This window comes from Lacerta agilis, chromosome 6, assembly GCF_009819535.1.
Source record: "Lacerta agilis isolate rLacAgi1 chromosome 6, rLacAgi1.pri, whole genome shotgun sequence".
Classification (NCBI taxonomy): domain Eukaryota; kingdom Metazoa; phylum Chordata; class Lepidosauria; order Squamata; family Lacertidae; genus Lacerta; species Lacerta agilis.
In genome coordinates this window covers 22555264-22567510 of record NC_046317.1, presented here as the reverse complement: position 1 = coordinate 22567510, position 12247 = coordinate 22555264, and the positions used below count along the sequence as shown (strand labels likewise).

Here is a 12247-nt window from a genome sequence, read left to right as displayed (position 1 = left end):
TTAAGTTTGAGAACCAAGGTACCACTATATACAAATTTCTGAGTGGGAAAGTTAATGGATGGGAAGCAAATGGGCAGGAGAGGGTTGGGGTAAAGGGTGAATTACTAGGAAGGAAGGATTTATCACGGTATCCGACACCAGAGGGGAAATGGAATATGAGATTGGAAGGAATATCAAGATATAGGTCAATTTGTGTTTTTTTTTTTAATATATTGAGAATTGGAATCAGAAGAAATATAGACTATAGCACAACAAAGTTAAGATAAGAAAGGATATAAGAGGCAGAGATGTGAAATTTGATGTTTGTTTTTTAGAATAAGATTTTGGAGTTAAAAAATATGTTGATAACAATAAGGTTTAAGATTTAAGATATATTGAGTATAATTATATGATTTAGAGTAGAGGTTAAAAAAGTAGATTTTACAATGTTACAAAGTTACTAAAAGAGGATTGGCAATGAACGCAAAGGAGAGGACGTGAGGAGGTCCCAATAGAAAGTTATGAACTTGGAAAAGACAGTGAGATTTTTGTATTTTTGTAGTTTTATAGTTTTGTATTTTTGTATTTGTTTTTTGTCTGTTATTGTTTGATTATGTTTTGTATTGTTTGTCTTATTGGAAAATTTAATAAATTATTTATTAAAAAAATACAAATTTCTGAGATCTGCTGATGAAGGCTGGTATACAAATTTACTTACTGACTAAAGTAACAACAACAACAATAATACAAAACATCAGGCTATAACCCTTAGGAAGGAACACAGTCAGGCCTCTGACCCATCAAGTTCAGTATCATCTACTTGGACTGGCAGCCACTCTCCAGAATTTCAGCCAGGGAATCTCCTCCAGACCTATCTAACATGGAGGTTAGATTGTATCCAGTCTTCAACGTGCATTCTTCCTTATTTATTTGTGGGAAGGTTATATGCTATCTGCATTTGTTCTTCCTCATTTGCTAGCAGGGTGTTTATACACCCTCCTGTTAATCAAGAAACATTTGGCCCAGAAATACAGGCAACGACCAATTTATGTGTGTCTAATTGATGTGCGACCACCTCATTGCACTGAACCCAGAAGTGACTTTTAAAATGGCAAAATAGCCCACAAAAGGGCAAAAAGGGGGCAAAAACAGCACCTAGCAATCCCCCCAGCCCTGGCAAGTGCAATCCCAGGAGCCCTTTAACCAATTGTTGAGAACTGTGGAGAGTTGGAGTTTGAGCAAAGAGGTTTGGAGGGAGTGAATGCCAATATTCATGCCAGGCTGGTAAGTGCTGCTGGTTTTTAAGGGGTTTTTCAAGGGTGTCCAGAGGGTGTTTGCAGGTGTTTCAAATATACGCAGTTTCACTGCATGTGTGGTGCCTCAGAACATAACCCCCGCATGAGATGGGAGTTGCCTGTTCCTCGCTTAGTCTTCTTCAGATCCACATGCAACAGCTCGCTTTCCATGCAACATTAGAGACCCCCATCACTCAAGTCCTATTGTGGAGCAGGGAGTCTATTACATCACTATGGTCAATGGAGCAGGCAGAAGCCACTCCAAGACTCTCCCCTCCTCTTCCAAATGGCAGTACATGAAATAAACCCTCTCCTAAACTGCAAGGGCCAGGTGGGTTATACCACAGAGTCTAGGGCTTGCTGATCAGAAGGTCAGCGGTTCGAATCCCTGCCACGGGGTGAGCTCCCATTGCTCGGTCCCAGCTCCTGCCCACCTAGCAGTTCGAAAGCACGTCAAAGTGCAAGTAGATAAATAGGGACCGCTGCAGCGGGAAGGTAAACGGTGTTTCCGTGCGCTGCTCTGGTTCACCAGAAGTGGCTTTGTCATGCTGGCAACATGACCCGGAAGCTGTCTGTGGACAAACGCCAGCTCCCTTGGCCTATAGAGCGAGATGAGCGCCGCAACCCCAGAGTCGGACACGACTGGACCTGATGGTCAGGGGTCCCTTTACCTTAAACTGCAAGGAGGAGGGAGGGAAGGTGGGTGCTTTGTGAAGTTGTGCTTAGCTTAGCCATCAAGTAGGTGGGAGCAGCTCGAGAGATTTGTAATAGCTTCTGCTTGCTTCAAAGCCCAGAGCATGATGGAGCATCCTTCCTGTACCCCATATTTCTGGCTGCAAACCAGACTTGGGAGAGAGAAGCACTCAGTGGTGGCCACAAATTACGGCTGATTAGTGAATCGAAAGGCAAGATTTGTGGATCCCTGCTACAACACTTGGAGCCATGGAGAGTGGTGGCATGTGGATTGGGAAGAGGTGGTTTCTAATCCTGGAATAAGCTCATAAAGATCACTCAATGGTCTTGGGCAGGCATAGGCAAACTCGGCCCTCCAGATGTTTTGGGACTACAACTCCCATCATCCCTAGCTAACAGCACCAGTGTTCAGGGATGATGGGAGCGGTAATCCCAAAACATCTGGAGGGCCGAGTTTGCCTATGCCTGGTCTTGGGTAAGTCACTCATCCCTTTCACGAGAATACCGGTAACTTGCACCAGGGGAAAAAAGGAATAATCCCATTTCTTCTACACTCAACTTCTGGGAAAGATCATGAGTTATCAGAAGTCCTAAACGGCCTCGGCCCTGTATACCTGAAGGAGCGTTTCCACCCCCACCATTCAGCCCAGACACTGAGGTCCAGCTCCGAGGGCCTTCTGGCAGCTCCCACACTGCGAGAAGTGAAGCTACAGGGAACCAGGGAGGGGGCCTTTTCGGTGGTGACGTCCACCCTGTGGAATGCCCTCCCATCAAATGTTAAGGAGATGAGTAATTATATAAGGTTTAGGAAACATCCGAAGGGAAGCTTTCTAATGTTTGATGTTTGATGTTTTATTATGTTTTTATATATGCTGGACGCCGCACAGAGTGGCTGAGGCAACCCAGTCAGACGGGCGAGGTTATTATTATTATTTACAAAGTATGATTATTTGAAAGAACTCATGGCCTAAAATAGGGACACAATGCAGAGTCTCCACACCCTCCTCTCATGTCTACCAGATATGGAGAAACAACATGATGGTCCTGATCCATGCGATAAGCACCACCAATTATTAAAACAAGGAGGAAATTAGTCATCACAAGAAGTCTGCTTTCCACACTAGTCTCATGGCAAGTATCCTTCAAAGCCCCTCCTGACCTATGTTGTTTGCAGGCATCTTTTGCAACATGTAACTGACACAACAATAGTGCACATTGGTGGTGGATTTATGCTGGGTCATCCACACATCGTATCATTTTATTAGTTGTTCTGAATGCTTTCTCAGTGTTATCACATCATTGCCATATGGCAGGGCATTCTTGCACTATAGCGCAGCAAAAGCAAGGGGAAAATAAAAAACAAAACCAGAACATTTGCGGTATAAAAAGTTATGGGATGCGCACTGATTGGAAATGAAACTATAACCACATTCGAACCATACATTTAAAGCGCTAAACCACTTTAAACCATCATGGCTTCCTGCAGGGAATTCTGGGAAGTGTGGTCTGTAAAGGGAGCTGAGGGTTGTTACAGCACCCCAATGCCCTCCCAGAGCTGCAATTCCCAGAGTTCTGTGGCAAGAGAAACTGACAGCTAAATTGTAGCTCTGCAGTTGGGGGCGGGGGAGAATAGGAGCCTTCTAAGAACTCTCAGCACCCTTAACAAACTACACTTCCCAGAATTCTTTGGGGGACTGTTGAAAGTGGTACCATAGCACTTTAAAGGTATGGTGTGAATGTGGCCTATATCCGCCCTGAAACGTTTGCAGGCACAAACAAGTGTCAGAAACAGGGTTGATTGCAACAGCCCTGATAAGCATCATGAGCACCAATCTTTATGAACACGCCAGAAAAGGGACACTTGACATCTCACCACTGCGATGGCTGAGCAGTCTTAGGAAGCTTAATCAGGGCAACACGAATTTTTGTTCCGAAAAGGATGCCTTAAGTTTGCTTGGGTCCAAATTCATTTGCAGAATTCTGCTGCATTAAAAATAACGCCCCCCCCCCACACATCAGGAAGGGGGGGGGTCTCCTATGGCTATCCTGATGCTTCTGATCTCTGAAGACGCTCAGCCACACCTAGCATAGCCAATCCTGGGGACACCACTTCCTCATCCCTGTGGGTTGGGAAAATCAAAGGCATAGGCCAACAGCAGACCCAGCGATGTCCTGCACCAAGCGGGAACCTGCACACCCAACCTAGAATCGTAGAGTTGGAAGGGACCACGAGGCTCATCTAGTCCAACCCCCTGCGAGGCAGGAATCTTTCTCCCGACGCAGGGCTCGAACCCACGACCGTGAGAGGAAGAGCCTCGTGGTTCCGTGGGCGGCGCTGTCTCCCCGCCCCTTTCTCGCCTTCCTGCCAAGGGCGGGGATGCTAACCTTCCCTGCCGATGCGGGCGGACCGGAGGAGCGCTTGGCAAAACTTCTCAGAGTCCCACAGCCTTTCACCTACAAGGAGGGTGCGAGGCAGAGAGGGGCCCGGAGCCGGACGGGCCGGGTCGCCTGCCCTTCTTATCCCGGTCCCCTCATCACAAGCCTGTTGGTCGGGTTGGGGGGGGGTGCGGGGAAAATAAAGAGAAAGAGAACTTTTTCTTCTCAGCCGGCCAACTTCAGGGCAAAGGGCGGCGGGATCTGGGGAGGGAGGAGCGCCTTGCGCTTGGAGGTGGGGAGGAAAGCGGGGGGTGCCCCGTCGGGGGGTCGGCTCCGCTTGCCTCCACCCCACCCCCAGGGAAGCCAAAGGGGCTGGCAGGCTCCCCGGGAGCCCCGGGGAAAGAGGGATCCCCCTTCCCTCTACCTTGCTGAACACTTCCAGGTCCTCGTCGTCGTCGAACTCCAGCAGCTCCACGGGCGCGGGGCGATCCGGGTCCGGGGGCCACGTCGGCGGCTCGGTAGGGGCGGCAGCCTGCCCGCCGCCAGGGGGAAGGCAGGAGGAGGCGATCGGCGGCGGCGAGCCGGGCGCGCAGCGATCAGCCTCCATCCCTCCCTCCCTCCGTCCGTCCCTCTCCGGCTGGTGTGCGCGCCCCGCCCGGGAGGCGGGCGCGATCCCCGGCGGGCGCCCCTCCTCTCGGCGCCGCAATTGGTCGCCGGAGCGCTTCTCCAGCCCTTTCCTGCCACTGCGCAGGACTGGAGGAGGGCGCGGGGCGTCCGGGAAGGAGCCCGAGGGTGTCCCCGTGGAAGGAATCCACGCGGAACGCGAACCGAGATTAGCCCCGGCACCTATTCTCCGTGCCCGGCGCGCGCCCAGCCTTACACCTTAAGGAGGGTTGGAGAGGGAATGGGCGGGGGCAACTATACCCGGATTGCGCCTGGCTGGGTTTCAGGGTTTCGCGCAGGCACCTCTCTGACTGTGTGTGTGTGTGTGTGAGAGAGAGAGAGAGAGAGACACGGCAGAGCAGCAGCCAGTAATTCAACAGGTGAAGCCTGGCTGTCACGCGGCAGTTAAAGCACGCGAGCTTTTCGGAGAGATGATTGGGAAGGAGGGGGGTGCCAAGCTCTTGGGCTGGCAGAGGGATTTTGGAGCTGAACAGTAAAGGCGTTTTTTGGTTATGTGGCTCTGTCAAACGTTTGGGTCCCCTCCTTCATCTGCATGTCCTAGGAAACACCAGTTTGATGCCTTGTAGGATAAAAACTGCAACAACCTGCAACTTTTATTCATTTTAGCTTTTAATTAATGAAGCCAGAAACAATGAAAAAGACACACACACACACACACACACACACACACACAAACACACACGTGTGTATATATATATATATATGTATGTATATGTATATGTATATGTATATGTATATGTATATGTATATGTATGTACCGGTATATGTGTTGCTTTTCAGGACCAATACATGATCACTACACTACACACAAACACAGTTTTACAGGGAAGATTAAAAACAGTTTTACTCTGTCCCGTAAGCCCGATTTGAAAGATGTGTCTTCACACTGTACCTTTAGTGTGGCGACCATTTGCGGCTCCAGTGGGTCTGATCCCTGCCCACCCCTAATGAGCCAAATAGGACAAGTGGGGACGGGGGGGGGGGGGAATTATTACCGGTAGGTTGTTTTTGTTTTCATTATGTATTTCGTGATTTTATCTTGTGTTTATATATTGTGATTTTATCTTGTGAACCACCCTGAGACCTGCAGGTTTAGGGCAGTATACAAATTTAATACATAATAAGAATACTAATAATAAAGTGGGCAGGACCATTCACCCATCAATCAGATGGTTGTCATAAGCACTTCCCAAACACTCAGCAATCAGATGGTTGTCAGGCACTTGCACTTAAGAGTCTTGAGTCTAGAAGGGAGTTCCATAAAGGAAGCAACTCTTCCCTGTGCTGCTGCCCCACACACCATGCCTGGCGATGGGATTGTAAGGGGAGGCATCCCAGCAGGTCTCAACTGTCGTAGGGACGCGAGTGGCAGTGTGGTCTAAATCACTGAGCCTGTTGGGCTTGCCGATCATAAGGTCGGCAGTTCAAATCCCGGCATTTGAAAGCATGCCAGTGCAAGTAGATAAATAGGTACACCGAATAATAAGTGCCGGGGAAGGTAAACGGCATTTCCGTGCTCTCTGGTTTCCATCACAGTGTTGTGTTGCACCAGAAGTGGTTTAATCATGTTGGCCACATGATCCAGAAAGCTGTCTGTGGACAAACGCCGGCTCCCTCAGCCTGAAAGCAAGATGAGCACTGCAACCCCATAGTCACCTTTGGCTGGACGTAACCGTCCAGGGATCCTATTACTACTACTAGTAATACTATTACTACTATTTGAAGGAGCCTGGGGTGGCAAGACACAGGCTGGCAGATAATCAAAGTGTTGCTCCTTCCGGTTCTTGTGACTTTACAAGTTAGTAACAAAACATTGAATTGGGGCCGGTAGCATATTGGGAGCAATTGCAGTTTGAGCAGGACTGGTTTCCTTGACTGGTTTCCTGCAAAGCTTCCCCATAAGTAAACCAAGTCAATACCCCAATGCTATTACATGGTTATTGCATTATTAATAATAGTATTAGTTCATTTTTTATTTTTATTTTTATGCATTTTGTACAACCTTTAAACACACAATATACTGTACCATATTCGTCATTTATCCCTTTTCATAGGACTTCCCAGTCCATTTCTCCATGGCCTTCTAAGCAAACCTTAGTCGGCTGCATATCCCAATATTCCAGCCACTTCCCTCTCAAATCTTCCTTTATTTGATGTTAACTGCTGCGAAATGTTAACTCCTACTTGTAAATTAAATTGAATATTGTGCCCTCTATGATATTCTCCAAAACACTTCCACTCTTATCTGTGACTAATCCTTATTTCTTAGTTTCACTGTCATAATTACAAGTTCTGTGTATTCTATCAGTTTATTCTATCAGGTTTCTTTCACAGGTACCTCTTTTTCTTTCCACTTTTTTACATATGCCACCCCATAGTAGTATTAATTCAATTTATAGCCCACTCTTCTTCCTGAAGGAGCCGAAGGTGGCAAACACATCAATAAGCAAACATTTATTTAATATATATACCGGTGTGTGTGTGTGTGTGTGTGTGTGTGTGTGTATCAGCAGTTTAGTTATCTCATGGTTTCCAGGAAGAGTGTCTCAGCCATCAAATGTCTGGGGAAACAGAAATGTTTATACATTTCTCCTGCATTTCAGTAATGACAGAGGCAGATGCATCTCATCAGGGAGAGCAATCTGCAAATGGGGAACCACCACTGAGACTAGTGGAAGGTTTTTATATATGCTGTGTTTTTATATAAGCTGTAAGCGGCTGGGGAAACCCAGCCAGATGGGCGAGGTATAAATAATAAAATTGTGGTTGTTATTCCTTTAGAGTAGGGGTCAGCAAACTTTTTCAGCAGGGGGCCCAGTCCACTGTCTCTCTGACCTTGTGGGGTGCCAGACTATATTTTGAAAAAAAAAAAATGAAAAAATTCCTATGCCCCACAAATAACCCAGAGATGCATTTTAAATAAAAGCACACATTCTACTCATGTAAAAACACCAGACAGGCCCCACAAATAACCCAGAGATGCATTTTAAATAAAATCACACATTCTACTCATGTAAAAACCACCAGGCAGACCCCACAATTAACCCAGAGATGCATTTTAAATAAAAGCACACATTCTACTCATGTAAAAACACGCTGATTCTCGGACCGTCCACGGGCCAGATTTAGAAGGCAATTGGACCGCATCCGGCCCATGGGCCTTAGTTTGGGGACCCCTGCTTTAGAGGGTCTGTGTGCAGTTATGCCATTGCTACAGACTTCACTGTTGCGTAATTTCTTTATTGTTTTCACACAGTTCACTCTAGATATCACATTGGGAAATTAGCCTTCCTGACAGAAGTTCAGCCTTTTGCATCAGGCACCTGTGGCCCACACATCAAGTGCTTCCATGTTCATATTTCCAAGTGATTGGCTGTGAACTGAAATACCCAGCTTTGCATTTTTGGAGTGCCAGTAGTGACATTTTTTAATCTTCTCTGCATAGCTCAGGCCACGATTTGTGCTATCTGAAGCATCTCTGAATAAACAAAGCATCCGACTGTAGGATTTAAACCTCTAATCCCGCCATCAGAAGGATGGCTTACGTGAACATTGGCTTTTCATTCTGGAATGCTATGCACTCATCTTAAAAGACTGGGACTTGAATAGCTGCCAGATACATCAGTGTTACGATGTTTGTTAACTCTGGCATAATCACAGTTTATGATGTGCTGGGATACTATTCAACTCTATTTTCTATTTTATTATATTAAATTATAGGCCACTTTTCAGTGTTTCCCAGAGAGGTTAGCAGAAATATACACAAATATAGAGGCAAGATAGTACTCGCCTCCAAGTACGATAGCACCGCAAAATATTGTTGCATGCCACCCTAATCTCTGAGTGGTGAGGGGTTCCAGGCGCTTACCCAGGATTCATGTTTCTTTTTTGAAATGAGGTACAGCGGAGACTGTTGTGGCTTTAGGATATATGGTTTATTTGCACACACATATACAACCTGAGCCTACAATGGAGGGGTTCGCAGCATTAACACCCCCAAAGGATCTTGTTTCTTCCATAGCTACAGCCTTGGATTCAAGCAGAAAGCAAACATCAGACATGGGCAACCGAGATGACCAAGGGTCTGGAAACCAAGCCTTATGAGGAACGGTTGAAGGAGCTGGGTATGTTTACCCTGGAAAAGAGGTGACTGGGAGGAGATATGATAGCTGTCTTCAAATATTTCGTGGGCTGTCACATGGAAGAGAGAGAGAAGGCTTGTTTTCTCCTGCTCTGGAGGGTAGGACTCGAACCAATGGCTTCAAGTTACAAGAAAGGAGTTTCCAACTAAGCACCAGGAGAAACCTTCTGAGTGTAAGAGCTGTTCAACAGTGGAACAGACTCCCTCCAGCAGTTGTGGACTCCCCTTCCTTGGAGGTATGTAAGCAGAGGTTGGATGATCCTCTGTTGTGCATGCTTTAGTTGAGATTCCTGCACTGCAGAGGGTTGGACTAGATGACACTTGGGCAGTGCCAGATTTATGTATAGGCTACGTAGGCTGAAGCCTAGGCCCTCTAAATCTAGGGGGCCTTGCCAGTCTGCCCGCTCCCCAGCAGGCAACCTCCCCTCTCCCAAAATTGCAAACCCAAGACTTCATGCAAGGGCAGGACAACTTGGGCCTCTAAATCTAGGGGGTCTCGCCAGCCTGCCTGCTCTCCAGTGCCTCTGTCTCCCCTCTCCCAAAATTGCAAACCCAAGACTTCATGCGAGGGCAGGGCAACTCAAGCCCAGCAACTATGAGACTCAGGGCTAGCCAGTAGGGCAAAGCTTGGTTTTGTTTTTTTTTTTTTTTGGTAGGGTCTAAGAGCTGGTCTTTGACCGTAATAAAGAATGATTTGATTTGATTTGGTAGGGTCCAACTTCACAGCCAAAGTCTGCAAAATATTATAGATATAAATAAAATCCACCTACATTCCCCTGGCGTGGAGACCCCCTTAGGGGTCGCATGCAGGGCCCAATTTGGCCAAATTGCTCCAATTGCCTTAAGGTCAGCCCTGATGAGACTGTGCAGGGGTTGGACTGACAAGTCCTGCACCTTCTAGGTTTCTGGTGTCACTATTCAGAGTACAGACTCAAGGACTTATTATGGAAATAAAGGGGGAGCACCTACTGGAAATCAGTTTTGTCACCTCTCCCCCCTGATAGGGTGCCCACTTGCCCTCCTTCTTGACATGGAATGCTCTCTATTGGAGTCTCCAGGTCCAGTACAAAGACCATAAGAAGGGAGAGCAGGGACCTTGAAGTTCCCAACAGCTGTTAAGCAAGCAAGCAAGCAAGCACACAGGCCACCTTTGTCACAGTCAGGATGCCTGTGTCCTGGCCAGGCCTGCACCCAATCTTGTTTTTGTACAATCTTGTTTGTTCTCAGTAACCAAAATTATATTATCAACATATACAAGCAGAAAAGTCGTTTTCCTTAATTTGCAAGCGATCATACAAAACAAAGTGGCACTAATAAAGAAAAGTTCCAGGGTAGCAACAGAAAGCAAACTAAAAATGCTTTTGCAGTTCATCAAAACTATCCAGCAATATCAAGTTATAGGGAAACTGGTGCTATTAACAGTAATCCTTCTGGTTGGTTAATTGGTTCAGCAACTTTCATTCACATGATATGTGATGCTAATTATTTCCCCAAAGAGTTAAATGATAACAAATCAAAGGCAGCTATAGTTGCAAATGGCAACAAAATATCTGTGAAAGGAAGAGGAGCAAGTTTGCTCAAGTCTGTTGCAGGTAGAAACACTGTTTCTAATGAAGTGAGAACAGCAGTTTACTGGCTCGAATTAACAAGTAAGAAAGTTTTGAGAATTTAAATTCTAGATTAAAATTCATTATTTAATTGAGAAGGGGATTATAACAAAAACACTGGGGCCTAATTTGAATAGTAGAGTGCCTAGTATCTGGTGGGCAATCTTATCCTTTATCTGCACACTGTGGCTGCAGACCAAATCACCCATCAGGAGAGTTATGAGATTCAGATGAGGGTCAGATGCCTTGTCAATCCCAGCAGGTATATAAGAGACCTTTGCCCTAGCCAGGCCCAAAACTCTTTCCACATTAAACTCACTTTTGTCTTTCTAACAGAGCCCCTATCACCTTTCCTTTGTTTTTTTTAAATACCCAACAAGCCAGTCTATCTCCAGAACACAGGAAGCTAGCCTGCCTTATTTAACTGTTAACACTTGCTGGGTCCATGGATTAGAATTGTCCGGCACCCAGTTTAACACTCCAGACCATGATTAAATTCTACCACTTACTGGATCAAGGAATGTATAGTGGTCTGTCACCCACAAACTCATAACAATATAAGCAGTGATGGATTGGGCAACAGGGAGAAGAGCACACCTGATCTGAATCTAGCATTCATCTCTCCCCTTTGCTCCAGATAAGAGATAACAAGATAAGATGTACACCCACAACCCAGCACAAGGAGGGAAACATACAAATCAGGCTATATAGCTCGTGTTCATTTCATGTTCAAAGCCAACATCTGTGCCGTGTTTCAATATCATTAACAGAGGAATGAAACTATTAAGGTCTGATCAACAAATGCTCCTGCTGGAGATTCTGTTGACTGATTAAACTGATTAGATGAACATTAAAGGATTTTTTTTAATAATGATAACAGTTGCCTCACAACAGGGGCAAATAACTGATCTGTTAGAGAACCATCCTTGGTACAGTTCCAGAATTTCAAAAAGTGCCTACCATCAGCATCCCCATCCTTACACACTTCAAACGAATGAAAATTTTGATTTATAGCCTTGGTTGTTCCACAAGGAGGCCCCCCAAATGATATATTTACCTTGATTATATTTACTGATCTATATTCATTAGCATTTGAGAAGTGTGGGATTTGAGTTCGCTCAAGGGCTACATTTCCAGTGATGGTGGACAAAACCGCAGTGTACTGTGTAGTTCATTGACTCTCCATGTAGTAAATTCTGCAAAATAGTAAAAATGCAGCAGAAATAACGCAAAATAACTTTGGATCAAAACGCATGCAACTCTACACCCTAGCAATACAATTACCATGCCAAAAACAAACAAAAACCCACCTGAATTCTGCAGCATGTGGAAATCATAAAATTGTATGGGTTGCATTTTTCGATAGCAAATAGACTTGCTGGGCACGGTGTTCTAAGTTTAGTGCTTTTAACCTACACTGATTTCGGTGTGGATATTAGCTATGTGCTCTCCCTCCTGACGTCAGCTGGACT

General features: G+C 45.8%; 1 protein-coding gene across 1 annotated transcript in view; it reads right to left on the bottom strand.

Moving 5' to 3' along the window:
• Positions 1–4986, bottom strand: part of SNX7 (sorting nexin 7) — a 40370-nt gene extending 35384 nt beyond the window's left edge. Inside the window, exon 1 of the mRNA XM_033151584.1 lies at positions 4768–4986. Within this exon, the coding sequence (XP_033007475.1) occupies positions 4768–4950 (183 nt within the window). The 5' untranslated portion in view covers positions 4951–4986. The remainder of the gene's footprint in view (positions 1–4767) is intronic.
• Positions 4987–12247: the final 7261 nt, after the last annotated feature.